Source organism: Mirounga leonina, unplaced genomic scaffold, assembly GCF_011800145.1.
Source record: "Mirounga leonina isolate KUSES-001 unplaced genomic scaffold, KU_Mleo_1.0 Mir_150, whole genome shotgun sequence".
In the NCBI taxonomy this organism is placed as follows: Eukaryota; Metazoa; Chordata; class Mammalia; order Carnivora; family Phocidae; genus Mirounga; species Mirounga leonina.
In genome coordinates this window covers 34249139-34272559 of record NW_023270374.1, presented here as the reverse complement: position 1 = coordinate 34272559, position 23421 = coordinate 34249139, and the positions used below count along the sequence as shown (strand labels likewise).

The 23421-nt window shown below is 51.5% G+C and overlaps 1 protein-coding gene across 2 annotated transcripts in view; it reads right to left on the bottom strand.

Annotated features, from left to right (window-relative positions):
- The window catches only part of TOX2 (TOX high mobility group box family member 2), a 129257-nt gene extending 106275 nt beyond the window's left edge, over positions 1–22982 (bottom strand). For both annotated transcript variants that reach the window (XM_035006355.1, XM_035006353.1), the window contains exon 1: positions 22884–22982. In XM_035006355.1, coding sequence (XP_034862246.1) covers positions 22884–22982 — 99 coding nt within the window. The remainder of the gene's footprint in view (positions 1–22883) is intronic.
- Between the last annotated feature and the right edge of the window lie 439 nt (positions 22983–23421).

Genomic DNA, 23421 nt, shown 5'->3' with positions numbered 1-23421 from the left:
TTTGGGAAAACACCCTCACCAGTCGGGCGAAAACCCAAAAATGAGAAAGAGGTGCAAGCTCATGCAAATAAAAAAGAAAAAAAGGACTTTAAAATGACCCATCATCAAATGGCCACCCTGCATCAGGACATGAACACAGGGTCTCTCAAACTTTTGTCCTGGAACAAATGAAGAAAAAAAAAAAAGGCCGATGCAGGCGAACACACGTAACCCAAGACAGTCAAACCCTTTCCATCCCCTTCCCCTGCTTCGCCCTGAAGGACATGCTGACAGGGCAACCTTAACAGTAACTGACTAATTGTAAACCCTGTGATTACCAGGGTTGATTTCCATGGAACTTCCTTTTACAGCGCTGAGAACCTCTCTGGAGTGTAATTGCCGAGTTCAGTTTTAGCTCTGTCACATCCAACCATCGCTGCTAACTAAGGCGGGGGCTTCCGTGCCAGGTAAGCTGTAATGAAGTCGGCTCCCTGCTTCATTTCACAATATTGTGATGCCCCCGTCAGCACCTGTAAGTGCTGAGAAGCTCTGAGCTGCTGTGAAATAAATCTTGCCCAAGGGAAGTGATTAAAGCCGCTCTGCGCCATGGAGGGGCCTGGCTGGGTCCTCGCACCCACTGGGACGGTGTGGCTGCTCAACCCCACGCGCCTCCTCGCCCTGCCTCCCTTCCTCCTCTGTAGGTGCTTCCTGCTCCCCCCACCTTCCCACAGCGCTGCCAGCATTTGAACTCACGTCTGACTGCGCGGAGTCTCACCAAATGGCCCTCACACAGTCTCCCACGGCGCACAGGTGCGCTTTTGTGGGGCTTCGGCACAACACCATGTGCCAGCCTCCCCCACACACGACTCCCCCTGACCGGGTTCCACCAGCACAGCCCTACTCCCAGGCGCTGCCACGCCTGTCTGGCCTGACTTTGTGCGGACCGCACCTTTGTCCAGAAACTGGCAGGAGCAGAGGGGTGAGGACTGTGCCCTCTGAGCGCCCACTACTGGCCGGGCGCGCACCAGGTACTTCGTACCCATGCAATCCCCACCATCAGCCGGAACAGCAAGGGCATGTCCCCTTGTTTTCTATTTGGGGAAGCTGAGGTCTGAGACCTTCCATGAGGCTGGTGAGAGGGATTGTTTTCAGTTCCAAAGGCCAGTTAAGGCTGCCCTTCTCGTGAGGCGCTGCCAAGCCTCTTCTCCCTAGTCAAAGAAACCCTGGAGTAAACCTATTTCCCTTTTCACTCATCTGCCAGGAAGCCCAGAGCCAGCTTCAATAAGTGCAGAGCCCAGGGCCAACATATCTGCTTTCATTTTTCACCTAGAATTCGTTCTATTTTATGTTTTCATCGGCTCTAATTTTGCAGTGTATTACATATACTTCTATGTCTTCATATGTGTTCTTATCACCGAATAGCCAAAAATAAATAAGCAACCACCAAAAGTGAGGCTCTGAGAGGTTAGGCGGTGTCCCAAGGTCCCACAGCAGGCCCAGCAGTGCTCTTCCTACTACTGTCTGACCCCAGCTTCTTCTTCCCCTCCTCAACCAAAAGCAGGTTCTGCACATTCACTTCCTGCCAAACACAACAGCAGGTAACAGGTCCTGCTACACCCACACTCCCTTCTCAACATGAGGTAACACTAACATGCTCTGTCCAGAGACATGGTGTTCCCCCAAGCCTGGACTTTGACTATCAGGTCTGGATGGCTACAGCTGTAGATGGAGAAGCCAGGGGCTCTCGGAAGCCCCACTCTCAATGTCCAGGCAAGGCAAAGCCATGCTTCTAGAAGCAAGGATGCAAGACCACTCCGGCCAGAGGTACACAAGGAGGCTGCTGGGCAGAAACCTTCGGGGTCTCCAAGGCCACCTCCGCTGGCCCTCTACCACGACCACCCTGGACCCCTGTGTGGTGGGACAGGTGTTGCAAGCCAGCCAGCCCCACACGGCAAGCTGACAAACACACTCTTCCTAGCCACACTGCTGTCTGACCCCCAGTTCAGCCAAAGGCAGTATGGAAATGAATTCTGAAGCATGAAGACCCAGGTTCAAATCCCAGCTCTGCCACTTACTAGCTGTGAACCCCAGGGAAGGGTGAGCCTCTCTGCAAAGTGGGGTGTTGATGCCACCTTGCTGGATGTCTCTGGAGACGCAGAGCCCACCGGCCCTGTGCCCTCCCTCCCAGAGGAGACGCGGTGCTGTTCCAGTGTCTGCCTCCAGCATCATCCTGGCAACTCCCTCCAGGGCATCGATCAGGAGATGACAGGAGGAAGGAAAGAGCAGGGAGGTTTGCTCCAACTTATCTCATTCAGGACATGCTTTCTGGGACAAGACTGAAAATAAAATTAAATAATGAAATGTGAGGTTGAATAGAAACCCAAAGTCAGGACTGACTTTGCTAGAACTGCTCAGTCCTACCTCAGGCAAGGAGGGAGGGCTAGGGGAGTCCCCACGGCTTGTCCCACCGCTGGAGGGGCATCTGCAACATTTCCAGACCATCAGCCGCAGGATGGGCTGCCGACCCATGTGATGCATCCTGGTTACCATGGTTTCTGTTTATTCTGGGTCCTGGTAAAGAGGAGTGTTTGCTCTACTCCGACCTGCAGTCACTGAGGTCCCTGCACTGTCCTGGGTGCACACAGGCAGGAGCCCGCATGCCCAGAAGAGAGGCACTCAGATTAATTCAGCCCCACAGGCCCCTCCCCACCCGACCTAGGGTGGACGGGGACCAGGCCCCATTTTCAGATGAGAGAACCAAGGCCTGAGGCTAGCGGCACCTGCCCAGAGTTTCATGGCAATGCCACAAGGAGCAGGAATTCAAACTCAAATTTGCCTGACTTGTCCTATTTTTCCAATTCTGTGCTGGCTCATTTATGATCATTATTCTGGCTCCCAGAGACCTCAGGCCTTTTCTAAAACGGCACCCCCTGAGATGCCTTGAGGGAACCTGCTGAAGGCTCAGGGACATCAGAGGCAGCTCATGGGAGTAAGTAGGCAGTTCCCCCAGGGGGCTGGAAACTCGGGTCCCCACACCAGATCTGACAACATTCCCAGTTCATGATTCAAAGATCAGTGGTCAACAGAACTAAATCCAAACCCCCTACTCAACCCAGCACCCCGGACCCGCCCCTGAATTCTATATATCTGACCTCTCCCTCACTGCCTCCTCCCCCTTTCCAGTGCTCAAACCCCTCCTCTTCCACAAGGATTTCCTGGGTGCCCACGTGAGCATCAATCTCTCCCTTGCCCCAAAGACCACCACGCCCAGCCACCCTGTGTATAAGCTGCTCATGGAAAGGTCTCTCCCCACCTCCCTCCTAAGACTAGGTCACATGGGGACTGCTCAGGGGACATCTATGAACCAAAATTCCTTTCTCAGACCAAGCACGCTGACACTTAAAGGGAACTGGCACTTCAACGGGCGCTCAAATGTGCCAAGTCTTTCCTTCCACAGGCCTTTGCACATGCTGTTCTATCTAGAATGCCTCCCTCGCCCCACGTAGCAACCTGTCTTCCCACAACTCCTAAAGTTCCCTCTGACCCTCCATTAACTGGCCTCATAGCACCTGTGCAGCTCTTCTAACCAGCCCTGGTGTGCTCACATTTTGTGTTTCATTATGTCATTATACGTCTCTTGTTCACCCTGGAATTCCCACCACAGTGCGTAGCACACAGCAGGGGCTCCATAAGTGTTTCCTGTCAGCCATGGTAGATTACAAAGAGGACCACAGGTCCCCCCGTTTCTACCTGCGTGCCCCCTGCACAGTGATGTCACTGCTCCTCTTATCAAGAGATGGAGTCTTTTTCTTCCCTCCTTGAAGCCGGGCTTAGCCATGTGACTTTACTTGGTCACTGAGACAGCAACAGATGGGCCACAAGGAAAAGCCTGAAAAGCATGCGTGCGCTAGAGCATCTGGCCCTTGCTGCGCCAGGAGCCCCAGAACACTAAGTGAAGGAGCCGGAGCTAGCTGCTAGAGGAAGAGGTTTGGGGGAAAGCCGAGCCAACAGTCGGCCAGCCCCCAGCCAGCAGCCTGCCAAGTGCCACCCAGGTGAGTGAGGCCATCCTACACCACGCAGCTGTCAGGGAACCAGCCAAGTGATCGCACCTGCAGAGACCAGCCAGCCCAGCCCAGACAGGCCTCCAGCCAACCCACAGATTGTGAGCTAAATAAAATGGTGGTTGCTTTAAACAACTCATTTTGAGTGGCTTGTTAACGCAGCAACTAACAGGAGCTAACAGAAGAACACTGGCCATGGTACGCTCACCGCCAAAGAACAAGCGTCTGGTCTATACAACCTCAAGTTGAGAACAATACAAGCCTCTTGGGAGGTGGGAAGCCACTGGAGGGTGAGACCCAGGTCCCTGGGTTTGAACCCTACTGGCCTATGACTCTGGCTTCCGCCTGGACAAGACAGGCACTCACCTCTGTCTGCAGTGGGAGTAACACATCCTATACCAAGTCTTCTAGGTTGGGATGGTTTGAGTCTAAACGGGGAACATGCGTGAAAGGCCTCCCCCAACCCAAAGGAAGCTAGAGACCCTCTGCACGTGGGAAGAAAACTGCTACAGAATAAAGATCATGACTTTGGAGCTGGACAGATTCTGGTTCCTGATCCACTCTGCTACCTGCACGCTGTGTGACCTTAGACAAGTTTCTCAACCTCTCTGAGCTTCTGGTGTAACCTGACCAGGTGTCAGGTGTCTGTGACATGGTAATAATAATATGTAACTTGCAGGACTATTGTGAGGGTTGAAGAAAACAGTGTACATAAGACACGTGGCACATCATACGTATTCAATAAACAGCAGCTCCTCCTCCGTGGCCACCCCTCCCTAGCGGGACCTCTCACATCACCATCTTAGCCCCGCCACCCCCACTTGGCAGTAACAGTTTCCAAGTTTGATATCAGCATCTTGTGCCAGGTGCCAAGTTGTGACTGTAGCTTACATAACATCGAGAGAGAGAGAGAAAGGGGGGGGAGAGGTTTACTTGAAGAATGAGAAAGACCTGGATGTTGCCAGCTTTGATGGGGGAGAAAACTCAGGCCACGGATAAGAGAGTGAAGAAGATGATTCAGACCTGAATCCTCAGCCTCAAAGTCTTGACACACCCAAGCCCCCATCCGGCTTCATCTGGGATAACTGTCTGTGGCCTTTCCTCCCTTCACCTCCAAGGCCCCCGCATGCAGGAAGGAGGGAGGCAGCGAGGTGGGCTCAGCGCGGGGGCAAGGTAACCAGCTCTTACCTATACTGAGATTGCTGGACAGCAGTGTGATTCCAGGGCCTCTGTCCCACAAAGCACCTACAGCAAAAGTGGAAGCCCCTCTGCCCCAAGGATCCAAAATGCCAAGAATGTGGTCTATAGAAAGGGTCCAGGATGGACTCCAGCCCCCCAGCCTAGCATGCATGCGTGCACGCACACACACACGCACACACACACACACACAGAAACACACACACACACACATTGAAGAAGAATTTGATCAGGGAAGACAGACATGTGGGGAAGAGGGCCCAGTGTGGGGGCGGGAAGGGCCCTGGAGCAGAGAGATGAAACACTGGATTACTCCCCTGCCCCAAAGCCCTCTGGGGCTTCCCACTAGAGGATCCAAACTCCAGGGCCTGGCACTCAGTGCCCTTCCCCAGCTGCAGGCTTTGCCTCCTCTTCCACACTAGCCTGTACCCATCCAGACAGCTGTGCCCCAATTCCCCACGCCACCCATCCCCTTGGCCTTGGCCACACACCCCCCTGCTGGATGAGGTCATGGAGTTCGAGAATGGGAGTCCTAGCAAACAGGTTTGGGTTCCAGTCCAGTGTGACCATGGCCCAGTCACCTGACTTCCGGCGCCTCAGTTTATCTGCACAGAAGGATCAGCTTCTACTCCAAGGGTGGTTGTGAAGATTAAATAAATAACATAAGCAGAACACCTATCCCATATAGACACGAAATTAATGGCTCTTCTGTTCTCCCCTCCCCTATATGTACCCATCCTACTCTCCTTTGAGGTCCTGCCTAAATGCCTTTGTCTGCCAGGAAGCCCTCCCTGAACACTGCAGGTCTCAGGGATTTTCTCTCCCTCCCTCTCCCCCTTTCCCTCTCTCTCTCCCTCTCTCTCTCTCTCCACCCCCCACTCTCCCTCTCCCTTTCTCCCTCCTCTTCTCTCTGCTTCCTCTCTCCTCCCCCTCCTTAGGCTCTGAAGTAAGAGTTGTCTTACCTGTGCAGACCCCCACCTATCCACCCATCCCTATATGCAGGCTCCATCACAACCTAAGGACAAGGACAAAGGACCAATCATGACCAAAACCGTGGGAGGCTGCGGCACAAACAGTGCCCAGAGAGCAGAAATGGCTTACCCAAGGTCACACAGCAGAGTCCAAACAAGAGTCAACAGTCCTGCGTCCCCTTCCGCACTCTCAAGGCTATTCTCAGACAAGGATACAGTGTGTGGATGCTGACGGGGTCCCACCCAGACCCCTCTTTGCAGACTGTGCATCCATCCCCCAGTGGCTGGGGGTGCTAATGCCCCCTCCTCTGCAGAAATGCCCTTGGCTGATGGGAGAAAAGCACAGGAAGCATGACACCTCTCCCCCAACACTCCCTGAGGAAGCTATGGCCAGGGACCGACTGACAAGGGTGTGAAAAGGCCACCCCCAGCCCTGGCCTCAAGATGGGACCAGCTTTGGAGTACTGCTCTTACTCCAGGACTCCCCGTGGGATCAGGCTGAAGCAGGTTCTCCAGCTGAGACCACCTCCTTGCTCACCTCCTCCCCCAGCCCTGTCCTGGGGCCCCCGTGCCCCTTCTCAGGAGAGCACTTTTTCATGAGCATCCTTTTTTCAGGCTCTGCTTCTAGGGAGCTCAGCCTGACACAAAGGCCTTGGTTCTCAATCTGTGGTCCACTGACTGGCAGCCCAGCATCTCCCGGACCTTATTAGACCTGCAAACTCTCTGGCCCCACTCCAGGTCTCCTGAATCAGAATCTGCATTTTAACAAGGCCCGGTGTGATTTGCATGCACGTTAAAGTTTGAGAAGCTCTGGCTTAAGGTCGGTTGTCACCGGCCAATTGTGGGGACCATCCAGCGAGCATGGTAGTAACAAAACGTGCCCATCTGTTGCAGCAATCATACAACTAATGTGGGCGTTATCCAACCCTGATTACTGACGGCGGAGGTGAGCCAGGTAGTGTGGACATAAGCACCCTGACCACCAGTGTGTCATCTCCATGGCCCATGCTCTGGTGAGTGCAAGTTCCATGTCCTGGGCTTGAGCTCCAACCCCACACATCTTACTCGGTCAGCAGAATTCTGTTTCGCTTTGGAACTAGTCCAGCGTCTGCATTAATCAATTAAAGCCTTTGCCTCTACCCCTTCTTGAGGAGGAGACCCCCCCAACACCAGACAGCTAGGAAAGGTTCCCCAAGGGCACCCCTGGAGAAGATGTTAGAAAGAGGGGTGGTTAGGATTCTCCAGGGCCCTGGGGGATCTAGGGCAGGGGATAAGGATGCAGATGTCTCTGCCTTGGAAGAAGAAATTGCTGGCCTGCCCTGGGTCAGAAACCCCTCTTCAGAGGCCCCACTCCACCCATCCCAGGGTATGAGCCCCTCATCCTGGTGTGAGCCCCTCAAAGTCCCTCTAAGGGGATGTCCATGACCTTTGCAAAACTAAAGGCAATAACCAAGTCCTATGTGCTGAACGGACCCCAGGGCCGGCCCTGGAGGCTGCGATAATCCAGACGTGTGTTTGGACAGGAGCACCCTGCAAAGCTCGGTCAACGCTGCCTGTTGCCTGAGGAGGGAAGTGGCTCACCTTTTGCTAATCGTCCTAATTCATTTTTTATTACTAACTTTCCTGTTCTCTATTTGCCATCTGATTGAAGATATTACCAAAGGCATTTAAATAGCATCAGACTGTACCACAATGGCAAACATAACTCTTTTTATTGAAATATGCATTAATATACATATAATTCCCTGATCACAAAGACCTCATGGTCCACATGTTAGACCCTAAGCGAAGGCAGATTTGACGAGAGGCACATACACAACTGGAGGTTCTTCAGAAAACAATAAGCCGCGTCAGGAGGGTGTGACAAAATGGGCACTTTCTCATGCTGCCGGGGAACATGGATGACCCTCCTGGAAAATGGCATGACAACCTGAATCAAGAGCCATAAAAATGCTCATTCCTTTGGAACCAGGGGTTCTACTTTGGCCCATAGCCAACAGCCTGGGTCTTTCTGTAATGGTGGGAATGTTCTTTATCTGCAAGCCCAGTGGCTATAGAGGGCTGGAAATATGGCTAGTGTGACTGAGGAATTAAGTTTGATTTTATTTGGCTTGATATTAAATTGAAATAGCCGCATGTGGCTAGTGGCTATCATGTTGGACAGTGTGGCAAGCCATCATGGATTCTCTCCTAAACCATATCATCACCTCCGTCCGTCCTCCTGCATCCACTCTTGCCCCCCTTCCAATGTTTTCCCCATAAGACAGTCACTGAGATTCTTCTAAAAATGCTTCCATTGCCCTTGAGATAAAGTCCAAGCTCCTGGACATGGCCTTCAAGGTCCTACCTCCTGGGGACAGGAAGCACCCCAGCTCTCAGGGAGCCTGAGGTCTTCCAGGTGCTGGAGGGGCAATGACAGCAGCGGAGGGGACAGCAGTGAGGGCCTCACCGAGGCCGGGGCACGTGAGGAGAAACTTAAAAGACACGTGTGTCGGAGTTTGCCAGGTAGGTGGGGAATGCCCAAACCAGAGGCAGAGCAGCTCGAGGTGCTCCCATCGACCCCCCGCCCTTGTGAAGCCGCTATTCTAGCAGTGGGGGTGGGACATAAATAATAAACATAATGAACAGGCATATTATACCCCGTGAAAAGAGAAAAGACAAGACAGGTAAGGGGTTTCCGGGGGACCCGGGTGGGGCAGAACAGTTTGTGGCGCTGAATCTTCAGAAAGAAAAGTACCCAAATCAACACTGTTCTTGAGTCTGCCCAGTGGGATAGTGGCAGGGGATCTCCCCCCACCCAGCCCCGCCTCCTATACTTTTTGGCAGGTAACATAATCTTCATAATTTACAGTTTAATAAAAAGAAAGGGGTAATAACTCCAGGAGAGAAGTCACCAGAAAATTCCTGCTTGCTCAACAGAAATGTTCCCACGAGCTAGAGATTTTGTTATCTCTGAAGGCCAGACCGACTGTGCCCCAGATACCCCAACATAGGCAACTGGGAGTGACACCTCCCTCCTGAAAACAGCAAGGTCACCACTGGCAGGGAGACGGGAGGTGGACAAAACAGGGGGCTGAGGTCTGCCAGCCCTCACCCCAGAAGCCAAACATTGATTCAAATCCACTTCAACTTTCTTTCTTGGGCTCAGCTGCAGGTGAGGGTGGCATGTTGTTACAATGGGAATTCAGATTTATTAACAATTGCAGGCCTGGGGTGCCTGGCTGGCTCAGTCCACAGAGCATGCGACTCTTGATCTTGGGGTCGTGAGTTCCAGCCCCATGTGGGGTGTAGAGATTACTTAGATAAATAAATACAAATGTAAAAACAAAACACTTGCAGGCACCAGACACTGCCTCTCACGTTTATATGTTTAATCGTCCTGACAGCAATATACAAGTAAGACAAAGAAGGCTCAGAGACGATCAGTGATTTATTCTCGGAAACAACAGCCTAGGATACGTTACAGTGGCCTCCACAATGATTCATTCATTCTTTCAACAACTTTTTATTGAGCACCTACTACACAGACACCATACTGGGGACCCAGTGGTAAAGAAAACAAACATGACCCCCAGTGGATACATCATGCAATGGGGAAAAAATACACTAGAGGCTGTGGGATAAGCACAGTGATTAGGAGGTCAGAGTCTTTGAGAAGGCGAAGAAAAATGAGAAGGAGCCAGCCATGTGAAGAACGAAGGCAAGAACATTCCAGGCAAAGGGTGTAGCATGTGCAAAGCCCCTCAGCCTAAAGAGAGCATGGCAGGGGAGACTGGGCAGGAGAGGGGGCTGGAAAACAGCAAGAAGGCCAGGGTGGCTAGAATGGGGCCAAGGAGGGGGAGGCTGGCCTTGCTCACCACTGTACCTCCAGCATGAAGCCTGGCGCCTCAGACAGAGCAGCTGGGAGTGAGGCTGGAAAAGCAGGCAAGGGCTAGATCACACCGGATTTATGGGCCAAAAAAGGCATTTGATGTTATCTGCACACCAGGGAAAGCCACTGGAAGGTTTAAGCAGAGGTCTGATTTAAGTTGGTAAGAGTTCACCAAGCCATAACAGAGAGCCATTGAGTGGTTTTGCCCAGAGAAATGACAGGATCCAATTTACACAACAGAAAGATCTTGATCTTGGCCGGGATAGCTCCTTGGCTCATCCTGATGTGTGACTTGTGGTCACTGGATACTAAATGTCCCCAAAAGCTAAGCATCCCCAGCTGGCATGTGGGAGGTGGCCGCCTTTCAGGAAAGCAAGACAAAGCAGCAGATGACAGGACGTGTTGACAGAGCATCATATGGGCACAAGGCGGTTGGCAAATGGAAAATTGTCCCAGAGAATGCCTCAGTAGGGTCGTGGCTTATTGTTAATGTCGAGCCATTAGGAAAACACAATTATGTGCTTCACTGATACCCTAAGACATAATCTGAGACACAGTGCAAACATTTAGTGCTTCATCCAAAAAAAGAGGTAAAACAACCAACAGAAGAGCCACTGGAGGAAATGCATCGCACAGGTGGGTGGCTAAGCCCTCCAGTTTGTTTGTTTGTTTTTACTCCTTGTCTCTTGTCTCGCATTTGAAGTCCAAGTTTGGCTCTTAGGCATCCACAAACAGATTTGGAAAGGGAATTAAAATTAACTTTCCCAAGTGCTTAAACATACATTATTATCTCATTTAATTTCATAAGCAGGTAAGCACTGGTAACCCCTTTTGTAGATGAGGAAACTGAGGCCCAGAGGTATTAAGTAGCTTTCTAAACACCCTTGCTCCCCTGTCCAGCTTCATCTCTTGACACTCTGGTCTTCTCCTATGCCTTTGTACACGTTGTCCCTTCTACCTGGAATGCTTTTCTCTACCTTCTTCACCTGGCCAATTCATCTTCAAGCACAGACCGGGTGTACCCTCCTCTGGGAAGCCTTCCTTGACTACCCCAGCCTGGCGTGGTAATCCCACACCCATTTGGAATTGCTTATTTTTGCCTACCTCTCTAATAAGACTGTGGCTCCTCAAGGGCAAGGACCAGGTCTGAAACACCTGTTCCTGCCTGGAATCTACCACAAGCCCTGCAACGGCAGGCAGTGAATGTTCTCTGCATGGCTGGATGAATGAATGCACTCTTCATAAATTGCAAAGCCAGGATTTGATCCCAAGCCAATATGACTCTACAGCATATATCTCTTGGCCAGAGTTTATGTCTGTGTCCTATACAGATCAATCAGAAAACATAAACAAGCATGGAATATATTATAACCACACTGAGGACTTCATTCATCCCTCCAAAAGAGATCCCCACTTCTCTGGGGAAAACAAGATGATGTCTATGGGGGTAAAGGGTTAAGCAAACAAATCCTTTTCCCCTTTGCAAGAGAATTTCACCTATGTTAATTGTCTAGCATAACTCCCTTGGAAACCTGATGAAGGTAAGATGTTAACTATGTTACTAGGCAACTCTGCTTATGGTAAAAATGACCCCTGACTGGTAAGCTGCATCTGGACAGGAAGTCACTATAAATAAATTATAAATATCTGATAAAGAAACCAAATTTTAGATTTTCCTGAGTGCAGTGACTCTTACAACTGACATGCCCCTTGCAAGAAACCCTGGAAGATAGAACTGCTACAGGAGCTACGGGTCCTTTGGGGAATAAGGCTTCTGAGCGAGGGTGACTTCCAAACCCACCCATTGTGGGGATCATTCCCTTGCACCTACACTAAAATCTTCAGTGTGGGGGGGGGAGGCAAGAGAAGAGCTGGTGGCCACCTCTGTGGACTAAGGCAGGGGGTGAGGCTGGAACTTCTCCTGTGGAAGAGGAGCAGATCCTATGCCCTGCTGGCAGGTGCTGGGTCCTGCCCACCTCTTTCAAGGACACAGGGACCAAGTGTTGCCCATGTGCGTCTTGTGAGCCTGAATGTTTAAATGAACCTCACAGAGTCCCTGTGGGAGAACAATGAGAAATAAGGGAACTGATCCAGAGAGAAAGGAAACCATCCCAACCAAAAACACCAGTACACCTATTCTTAACTGGAAAGCTCCTGAGACTCTACTATTTATACCATTTATAAAAGACCAAAAACCTGGATGGAGCCTATGCTACAGAGGGCCCAGGTGATCTAAATGCAGCCGGCAGCAGGAGTGAGGGAGGGCATGACTTACGTGATCTCCCAGAGGCCTCACTACAAACCTGAGATGCAGGTTTGCATGGTCACGTGAGAACACTGGGGATCAGAGAAGTTAAGTGACAGGTCCAAAGTCACATAGCTTCTAAGTGGCAGGATATGAAGCCAGGCACTTTCACTGAATTCAAAATCACTTGAATCCACTATCTGGTTTTGCAAAAAAATTCACTTACAGCTCAGGTGAATGTATAGCATAGAAACAAGCATGGGGGTTGGGGTAAAAGGACCTCCTTAAATAGTGTAGGTAGCACCCACTAGGCACTCAGGAAATATTTGCAAAATAAATGAGCAACAAAAGGCCCAGTGTCCAGATTCCACATTATCAAGTTCAGTTCAAGTCAAAACAGCAAAACGGAACAATAAAATTTATGCATGAGATTGACCCTGGGTTATACTACTGAGTTGGATTCATTTCCAACAAGTTTCTAAATCATTCCTGCAAATTAGGCCCAACTTCGAGATAAGCACGTTTTAATTAGCTGTAATATAAAGGCGTTCTATTACCAAGTGATGTTTGAAGTTGAAAACCAAGGCAGAAGGCCCAGCTGGGAATTCCCTGGCCTCTAGAAGAGCCAATGCATTAACAGTAAAACCAAGGGGCAAGCTGATCCCCTCTTCCATCCCTGCAGAGGCTGGGGCTCTTCGTGGCACCACAAGGGCTTCAGGAGAGAGGAGCAGAGAGAGCACACTCTGAACGCCAGCTCAGCCAACCAGCTTCTCTGCTGCCTTTTGTAACATGACCTCCTTGGACCTCAGTTTTCTCACCTACAAGGACACGTGTGTCTGGCATAGTTCTCATGAAGACTTAATGAGATGATATGAGAATGAGCCTAAGATGGGTAAGTGCACAGCAAATAAATTTGTGCTTATTTCCACCCTACTTTTCTCCACAAAATAGCACAAAATTTAAAAATAAAAATCAGTGAGAGAGGACTTTTTGTTCAAGATGGCAGATAGACATACACTTTTTGCCTCTTCCCTCCCCTAAACAACACTAGAATGGCAAAAAAAAAAAAAAAAAAGATACACAACAAAACATACACATATATATATATCCATAATTCAGATAGATAGATGGATTAAAATGGAAGAACTCCAAGAAAGCCCCCATAGAAACACAAGAAAGGGCTGGGGATCAGAAATACTAAGAGTGCTGGGAAGTAAGCAGTCAGACTGACAAAGAAGCCTATCAGCTCCAAGGCACCAGCACACCAACACAAGACCTCTGGAAAAGCTATTATCCTAACTGAACCCCAGAACATTCCCAAAGAGAGGCAGCAGGAAGCCCTGGGCCAGGGACATGACTGGACCTTTGTGTTAGCCTACAGACGTCGGAGAAGCTGACTGTTGGATCTGCCTCCAGGCTAAAGCCAGGGAGAAGAACTCCAATTAAATGAGAGATGTGCCTCAGGGATTCCCCCCTGTGGATAGGCATGGGGCAGGAAAAACAAAGTGCACCAGTGCCCTTGGGTAACTGCTGGTCTACATGAGAAACAGATGCCCCAACCTCAAGTGAGCTTGTCCCATGTGCTAAGAAAAGTCCCCAGCTTCGAGGGTCCACCCACAAACCATACCCAGGGCATCCAAAACCAACATTCACATTGCTTGCCCACAGAATCGTGGATCTCACAGGCACTAAGGGAATTCACAACTACAGAGGAGATCAGTCTAGACGTCTGTTTACAAGTAAATGTCAATCACAAATCACCAGGCGTTTGTAGAAAATATCAGCATAAAAAGAGGCCTATTGTGAACAGAAGAACTAACCACCAAGAAAACAGAATTAATGGAGGAAACAGAAGATAACTTTTTAACTGTATTATAATCTTCAAAAACACTCAAGATATTCACATATCCATTAGAAAAAAGGAATGGGATACTCTGATACAAGATCAATCAAGAAACAATACAAAATTCTGGGAAATGAAAAAGTAACAATAAATTTACTAGATATGAACTGAAGAATGGTTTTGACTAGAAGCACCCCCCACCCAACTCCCCTCAGGGGTTACCCTGGGGAGTGGGGCTGAGAGGGCAGTGGGGAGAGGAAATGAAAATGAGCGGGCCCCCCACGTTTTCCTTTATAACCTACTATATTTCTGTGTATCTTACAAAGAATAAAAACAAATTTCAAAAAAAGATGGCAGGATTCAAGATAAAGTGGGAAACTGACAGAAAACTGAAATGAAATTGGAAGTTAACAAGCAAAAGATATGCGTGATATCCTATGTTATAGCTACAAGGGACCCACTCATTTACCTCCAACCTTCCTGGGAACCATTGAAGACAATGGGGATAGGACAGCCATGGACAATGGCCAACACTGAGGCAGGGACCAGGTGAAGAGCCTCTTGTTGAAGCGGTGACAGGACTCCAGCCCAAGGAGAAAGCCATGGTCCCCTGCCCAGAGCTAACTCCCTTAGGCACAGCCCCGAAGCTTCTCAGAAATCAGTGTGGAGTCCTCCCCACCACACAAGAAATTGCGTGACATTTCAAGTAAGAAAAATTCCTTGGGCCCCAGAAAATTCCATTAATTATCATTTTTCTTCACTCCGACCTAAGAAGCAATTATCCTGCAGCTCTCTCTCACATCATGAGATAAGGATGAATCCTCAGCAAGTGACTCAGAGTCTCTAAAAATCATCAACATGCTGGCCCTTGACATCCTGGGAACCAAAGGGAAGATGAGTTTTCTCCCTAAGATGCATCTCCCCGAAACAGGCACTTTGGTGCTCCCCTTTCTATGCATTCATCCCCAGCTGCTGGGAATATCACCGCTGTACCCTTGCACTGGGAACCTCTCTGCCACAGGGAGCTACCTGGGACAAGGAGATGCCCTGATGCCAATGACTGGATGTCGCGAGAATCAAAAGGCACAAGCAGCTCCCTTGCCCCAGTTTGGGACAACTCTGAAGAGCCAGCCCAGATCAGTAACCATGTTCCAGGCCAGCTTCTCCCTCTGCCTAATCCTGCTTCCCTTACTCCCTTACAGGTACACTTCCTGGGAACTTCCCCCCAAATAAACCTTCCACAGGCAACTCTCCATCTCAGAGTCTGTTTCCAAGCAAGCCAATGTAAGACTCTCTCCAAGGTGAAGAAGACTCTCCCCATAACCTATGGGGGGCCTGAAGAACTCGGGGGTCTCTGGGATATCTGACCATATCTGAGCCAAGGCTACATAGCCCAGGCCTGCAATACGTCCCCCTTGTCCTAAGCCAAGGTGGGAAAACCCTCCCACATCCCAGTCTAGAGCCATGTTCTCCTACATGTACTTCCCAGGCCAAAAACATCAGCATCACTTGTTAGCACTGCACCTTTTCAGCCCTTCCCCAGACCTACTGAGTCAGAACTTCTGTGAAGGGCACCCAGCGATCTGTGTTTCAACTGCCCTCCAGGTGATTCTGAAGGCTGAGAAGCAGAGCATGCCTGACTACTGGGTGAAATCAAACGCAAGACATTAAACTTTTTCATCAGCAGAAGACCAAGAGACAGCTGCTGACAGCAGTCTGATCCAGCAACGTGAAACATTCTGTACTCTGCTCCACACCTCTGGCTCCAAGGCACTCCTCTGCTTATAACCCAACCAGCTGGGATGTAACACTCTTTATGACAATCTCTGCTGGTGTCCCAGCTCCCCTAAAGGCAGGCCTCCCTGCCTTAGGCTGATAGTATCCCCAAACCACCCTCCAGCGGCCCTTGCAGTGGCTCTTCCTTCTGCCTAGGACACCCTTCCAGGAATTCTACATGCCCCCACATAGCCCACCCGGCGTTTCCTTTAAAACTCTGCCATGTGAGGCCTTCCTACACCCCTGGCACTGTCCCAGACAATTAGATATTTAATTATGACTCTGCATCTTGAGCCATGTTACAAATCCACACAGCCTTCCATCTAGTAAACAGAAGTTTCCCGTTGAGTGGCTGAGCTTCCAGGACAAGGCTGGGTCCCCTGGCACACAGTAGGCACTCAATAAAAAGCTGCCGAACATCTGAGAAACCCAGCAGTAAACAGGTAATTACATATTGAAAAACCCCAGTCTTGTCGCTCATTCTAGCAGGCACCAGAAGTTTGCTGTTCTACAGTAGCAAGTTGAAGCATCAGGATAATTGATCAAAATTTATTATCCCGTGTTATACAGCATGTTTTCACTAAGAGATAAAATTACAATTTACCACGACTCATTAAGTTAATAATTACTTCCCATATGTTTTTATTGCTGCTCCCAAACCACACTGAAAAATCACTGTGCAGGTTTTTGATTCATGTAAATAGGATGAATACCAACCACGTGGATACAGAACTTACCGACAGGGAGATGCAGGACTAAAACATCGAACAGAAAGCACAAGCTCTAAAGCTCCGCGCTACACTCATCCCCATGACTCTCGAGGTTACCTGCACCACATTTTCCAGGTCAATGGTTCTCAAACAGGGGCACTTTTGCTCCCCCAGTGGATACCTGGCAAAGTCTGGAGATGTTGTTGGCTGTCATGATTGGCACCTAATCAGTAGAGGCCAGGGATGCAGCTACACATCTTATAATGCACAGGACAGCACCCCCCCCACAAAAAAAAACCAAGGAATTGTCAAGTCCAAAGTGTCAACAGTGCCAAGGCTGGGAAACACTATTCTAGATCAAAGGGAACCTCCATAAATGTTTCTTTAATCTGAGCTTCATAGCAACAGTATAAGGAAGGCATTACTGTCCCCTTGCACAGATGAGAAAACGGAGACGTGGATTGGTTAAATGATGTGCACAAGGTCACCAGCCCACTCCAGCAAATGGTGCAGCTGCAATTTGAACCAGTCTTCTCTGCCTGATAAACCCAACTCCCCTCCCACACAGATTCACGAAGGAAACAGACGCCAAGGAAATGAGCAGCTCTTTGTTAATTCATTAGGCTGAAAGGTCCAACTAGAGACTGCTTCCAACCGGATGCAGGAAAAATCAGATCCAGAGACCAAGGCATGGAAACACCTGATATTAGGAGGACCCCTCCCCTGCACCAGCTGGGATGGTCAGTCCTCCAGCATCCAGGGCTGAAACAGTTTCCCCTGCCTTGTAACTTTCAATTGTGCAGCTCTTTATGAATAGAAATGAAAGCATTTCCTGCTAGGGCCACATGCTATATATGCGTGATTTCCAACCTCAAGGCAACCCCATGGGGGAGGTGTTGCTGTACCCATTTTGCAGAGGAGACAGAAGCACAGGGAAGTTAAGTAATTTGCCTATGCTGATGATGGTGAAGGCAACATTCAGACCCAGTTCTGCCAGGTTCCAGAACTTACACTGCCTTCGAATCTTGACACTAGTTCTAGGAAATCAGAGAAGCAAAATAGCTGGCCCTATGGAATCACACGGGCTGGCAGTCCTGCAGGGGGATTCCTTGTCCTGTAGGCACAGACTCAGCTGCTCTTCCAGGTTTCCTGGCTGCTCTCTGTGCTGGGCTCTGTCCTCTGGGCCTACTTGGGTAAGCTCCTCTAGGAATGACAGGTCAGCCAAGAGACTCTTGGCCCCTGCTCTGCCCTGGATTTGATGTGCTCACTAAAATCTTATAAGAGCCAAAGAGATGCTAAGTTCCTCAAGCTACAGAGGAAAACTGGCGAGCCCTGAATTTACTCATGCATTCATTCATTCAGCAAATATTTATTGAGTACCTATGTGCCAGGCCAGCTCTGGGAACACAAAAGTAAAGGTAGACACAGTGGTTCCTGCCCTCTGAAGTACATGAGGGCACATGTCCTCTAAAAGTATCATCCTCATCCTTCCTGGGTGTACTATTTTACAGTTTATAAAGGATAGTTTACAGTTTACAGTTATAAAGGATATGCTGAGGCTTCATTCATTATATCTCCACACTAGCTCCCCATCTCACTAGACTATGTTCACTGATTTGCTTTCCCTTTGACAAGAAGGAAACAGAGGCCCAGAGGAGGGCACTGTCATGCTCAAGGTTGCCCAGCAGACTGGGGGGGGGGGGGGGGAGAGGCAGCAGTGCCAGGCCTGGGCTATGGCTCCTGACATTCATAAGGTACAGAAGTTTGGTCGTAAGGATCCTTCAGGACAGACTAGGGGAGGGGCTATGGAAAACACATTTAGATGGAAAGTAAAGAAAAGCTTCTTCACATCCTCCAGAGTCCCCGGGACCAGCCATTTCAGCTCAGAGCTCACCTGGCCCAGGTCCACCCACAGGTCCCACCTACAGCCACCTGTGCCCCTGCAGAAAGAAGCAGTGGAGACCTCACCCACCAGAAATGCTAAGCAGGCCTCACAAATCTCAAGTACAGGTGAGGTGGGGACAGCAATTCCCACTTCTTGGATTTTCATCCCAAGGAGACTCCAATCATTCACTAGCCAAGCTTGTGTTGATCCCCATCAAGATATAAGATGCTGTGCCCAGAGCTGTGTGGGTGGGGAGTTGCATCACTTACCCACGCACATATTTCCTGAGTAGTTCTGGGTCAGGCACTGTGCCAGGTGTTGGGAGCCCACAGAAACCTGTACACAAACAACCAAACCACTGCTACACAAAGTGTGGTCGCTGGACCACGCCGGCAGCATCACCCGGGAGCTCATTAGACATGCAAATTCTCACGAAAAGACTTGTATAAAAATGTTCACAGAGGCTTTATTTATAATGGCCCCAGCCTGGAAACAAACCCAAACATCCATTGGCAGGTGAACAGATAAACTACTTGAGCTATACCCATACAATGTAATATTAGCAATAAAACAGAACTATATATATACACACAACACAGATGAATCTTGATACTATGTTGAGCAAAATGAAACCAGATGCAAAGATGTATATGCTGCATATGAAATTCTAGAACTTAAGTATACTTAGTACACTGAAACTGAACTTAAATAAAGCATTGATAATAGAAATCAGATAAGTCGTTTCCTGTAGAGGCGGCGATGGAGACTGTGGGCTGGAAAAGAGCACGAGGGAACTTTCTGGGGTATGGAAAATGAGCAAAATCTGGATTGGGATGGTGGTTACACAGGTGTTTATATTTGTCAAAACTCATGGAACTATGCACTTGAAATTTGCATTTTATTTTATGTCAATCATATCTCAGTAAAAAATGAGCCACAAATCATTTGCCCTACTCACAAAGCCACACCTGGAGATTTGAACCCACGTTTGCCCAATTCCAAGGGCCAGTTTACACTAGCCTGCCGTAGTTGAGGGGGGGGGGGGGGCAGGCAATGCCCTGAGCCTGGTAAAGTGCCTTGCCAAAGTCAGAATGAAGGGACTTCATAGATACCCAAGGAAGAGTGTCACAATCTCCCCCTAGGCCCTAAACTGTGACAGAGACTTGAGGGGAGGGCGTGTAAGTGTCAAGCTGGGAGTCAAGAAAACCTGGGTTCAGGCCTCAACTCTGCTCTTCACACGCTATGTAATCTGTGAGTACACTACTCTGTGACTCAGGTTCCCCTTCCGTGAAGCAAGGAAGAAGGAGAGGATCTGATCCCCAGCATGGGGCCACAGATCCTGCGAGGCACAGGGCCACAAGCTCCTATGCTCACTAAGCACTCTTATTACATGAAATGAGTAATGTGCCTGCCTCATATCTGGTAAGCTAGTTTTCAAATGCATGTTAATATTATTGTGATTAATAAAATAACATCTATTTCAAAGCAAAAATGAAACCATAGCAGCTTTTGCCATTATGTATTTTCTCAAACAAAAGATACCAAAAGAACAGCCACTGCTCATGACTTTGGTTTAAAGTGGCTGGAATCTCTGTGTAGAGTATCACTAAGGGGACAGTCACCAAGGGAACAGTCGCCAAGGGCTCTTCCGGGTCAACTGTCCCATAGTTGTCCGGCATCACTTGGGCAAATGCTTGCCCTTGTTTCTCAGGCCTAGGTCCCTGTGGGGGCAAGCCTCTTGTGTGGACTGCAAGGACCAAGCCCCCAGGGTGCAGGCTGTGTCCTGGTTCTGCAGCCCTATAAATTGGGCTGTGGTCATGGCTGCACATTGGGCCTCAGTTTCTGCTCCAGTTCTGATAGTGATCAGTTGTAAGAAAGGAGCATGGGCATTTCCCTCCCCAGTCCCTCACCATCAGACCCTGGTAACAATGTGCCCTACCTCCCAACCACCAGCACTAAAGATGACTGCCCACTTGGGATCTGCTACCACAGGCATCTGACCCACCCCTAGCTGAGCCAAGTGACTTCCCCTGCCTCATCCTGCCACAAGCCTGAAGGTTGAGGAGCAGGTCTCACATCCAAGTGCAAGGTCAGACCTTTCTCTCACCTACCTTGGTGGCCCAGCTGCCACCCTCCTCCACCTGGACACACCCTCGGCTCTGGGCCAGGGTTTCTAGATCACAGACAGAAACCAGAAATCACCAGCTTCTCATTCCCTGAGTGGGTCCCTCCCTGGCCGGGTTTCACACTAGTTCTTGGTGCTGAGTCAGAGCTTTACAGAGCATCAGAATAAAGCAGGGGCCTCAGCCGAGTGCCCCCCCTCTCAGAAGGCCCACATGTGGGACCACCCCACTCTGGAGGGGTTTACAGAAACACCACCGGCAAAAGGAACACTCTGGGCTAAAGGCCACCCACCCACCGATCCAGACTTTGAGGCACAAATCCCCGATCCCCACGCACGTCCCCAAACCAGAGGCTGGAACCTTGCCAACTTAGTATTTTAAAACATAAAGCTAAGGGCAGAAGACAGTCCTGCTGCCCCCACACCCAATGGTCTTCTCCTCTCTCAAGACTCCACTTTCTACTTTTAATCAATTTTCCCTCCATCACACTGGAAAGAGCCCGAGAACCGGCCTTCTCCTCAGGACACCATCCCCCTCTTCAGCTTCTAACTTTGCCGGTCTCCGGACAAAGATAATCACACCCACCCGCTGCGAGACCTCACTTGCCGCCCACCTCGTCCCCACGCAGCCCAGGTTCTACTGGCCCAGGATCCCACTCCCCACCCCGGAGGGAACTGCGGAGGGCTTTCCCCTGCGACCCAAGAAGCCGCTCCCCAGGGCCTGAGGACGTATTCAGGGAGGCCCAGCCCCTAAGCCCCGCGTTCCGCGCGCGGACGCCCCCTTCCCGCAGCATCCACACAGCAAGGGGCTCTCGTAAAGCCCGTGGGTGGGGTGAGGTTGAGACCCCGGAGGGCCGCCCATCCAACCACCCGACGCGCACTCACCACGCAGCGCCACGGAGCCCGCGCGTCTGCGCCAGGGCCGCGGGGAAACCCACGCGCGCCGTTCAATCCGGGCTCCGAGTGACGAAGAGCCGCGCTGGGCTCCAGCCGGCCTGGGACCCACGCGCCTACCGTCGGATGCACCCCCCGTCTGCCTTGCTAACTAAGTTTGAAAGTTCCTGCCCCAGCGAGGGAAGAGACGCGGACGGTGCAGCTACACCTAAGCGTCCCGGGCCGGCCCTGGCGTGGGGAGCCGGGGTCGGACCCTCCCTGTTCTGGCTGCCGGGCACGCGAGCTTCCATCGGGAGGACGCGCCGCGGCAGCGCAGCGGGGACCAGGCTGGGGGCGGCGATCTCGGAAAAGACTGGGGTGGGGGGAGGGGGCGGGTGACCCTCACTGCAGCCCCAGCCTGGAGGGACGCCCGCTCACAGTTCCCGGGAGGGGACAGGCCTCGATTGGCCATTGCCAACTCGGAATCCCAGGCCCCGCGGGGCAGTGACGGCCAATTAGTGAACCGCCAATTAGTGCGCCTCGGCGCCGGGAAGTTAAAGCCCCGACGCGCGAGTTGGTGACCAGGGTGAGGGCTGGGGCGGCACGGAGGCTGGGTGTGACCGCGTGTGGCTGTGTGACCGCCAGGCGATTAGTGTGTCTCAGGTTCACCGTACATGGGTGGCTGTGCGTGCGTGACAGTGTGTGCCCGTGTGAGTGATGGTGGGTGTGAGCGTGTGACTGTCGGAGCAACTTCTTTGTGTGACTGTCCCCAGCTGCGACTGGGTGTGACAGGCGAGGGGGGCATGTAACGGAGTGTGAGGCATCGTACTGTGTGAATGGGTGACTTGTATGTGGCGATGTGACAGTGTACGTGGGCGAGTGACTGCAAGTCATTGTGTATAAATGACTGTTAGGGTGACTTGTGTGGGACGGTAAGACAGTGTAAGTAGGTGCTTGGCTGCCTATGTGTGTGACAGTGGGTCACTATGTGTCAGCCTGTGAATGAATGTGGGGTTGTCAGGGGGAGGTGGCCGAGCGAGTCACTGTGTCATCGTGTGAGTGACTGTCGAGGTGACTTCTGCCTGTGAACGGAATAACTCAGGCCATGAGTGTAACGGCAAGGATATCTATGTGAGTGGCATGTGCCCGTCGGCGGGGCTGATGCGTGCGGGTCCCCGCGCATTGGCACCGCCGGCACCTCCCCCCGTAGGCCTCCGAGAGTGTCCCGTCCCGAGCCGCCAGGTGACTCCTGTCCCGCACTCCAGCCTGGGACGCTCCCGCCGCGGCGCGGGGTCCGAAGGCGCGGGCAGGCCGCGCCGGCCTCCGCGCCCAGCCCCGGCCCCCGCCTACCTTGCCGCAGTGGTAGTAGTCCAGGTGCGCCAGGCCGGCCGGCTCAGCCCCGGGCCGCGCGCCCACCGCGGGTGCCGAGGGGTACAGGCGGACGTCCATGGCGGGCGCGGCGGCGGCGGCGGCGGCGGCGGCTCCCGCGGGCAGTGCCTGGGCGGGCGGCGGGTGGGAGCCAGTGTGCGAGCGGGTGTGCGAGAGCAGGGGGCGGGCCGGGGGCGGGGCCCCGCGGAGCGCCCCGCCCCCGCCCCCGCCCCGCCCGCGCGCGCTATTGTTCCGGCCTCCGGCGCCGTGGAGAGCCGGGGGCCCGGGCCCAGGGGAGCGGGCCCCTCCTTCGGGGCTGGCCGCCGCGGGGTCCCTCGCCGGGCTCTGCACCCCCGGGGGTCCGGGAGGGGTGCGCGCCTGTCCAGACGCCCCTTTCCCGTCCCGCCTTCCCCACCAAGGAGAAGGGGAAGGAGAAGCCCATTTGACACCCCTTCCCAGAAGTGGGACACTGCCCACCCTGAATATTTAGGAAGCGGGGGAGGAAGGCGGTGACAGGAAC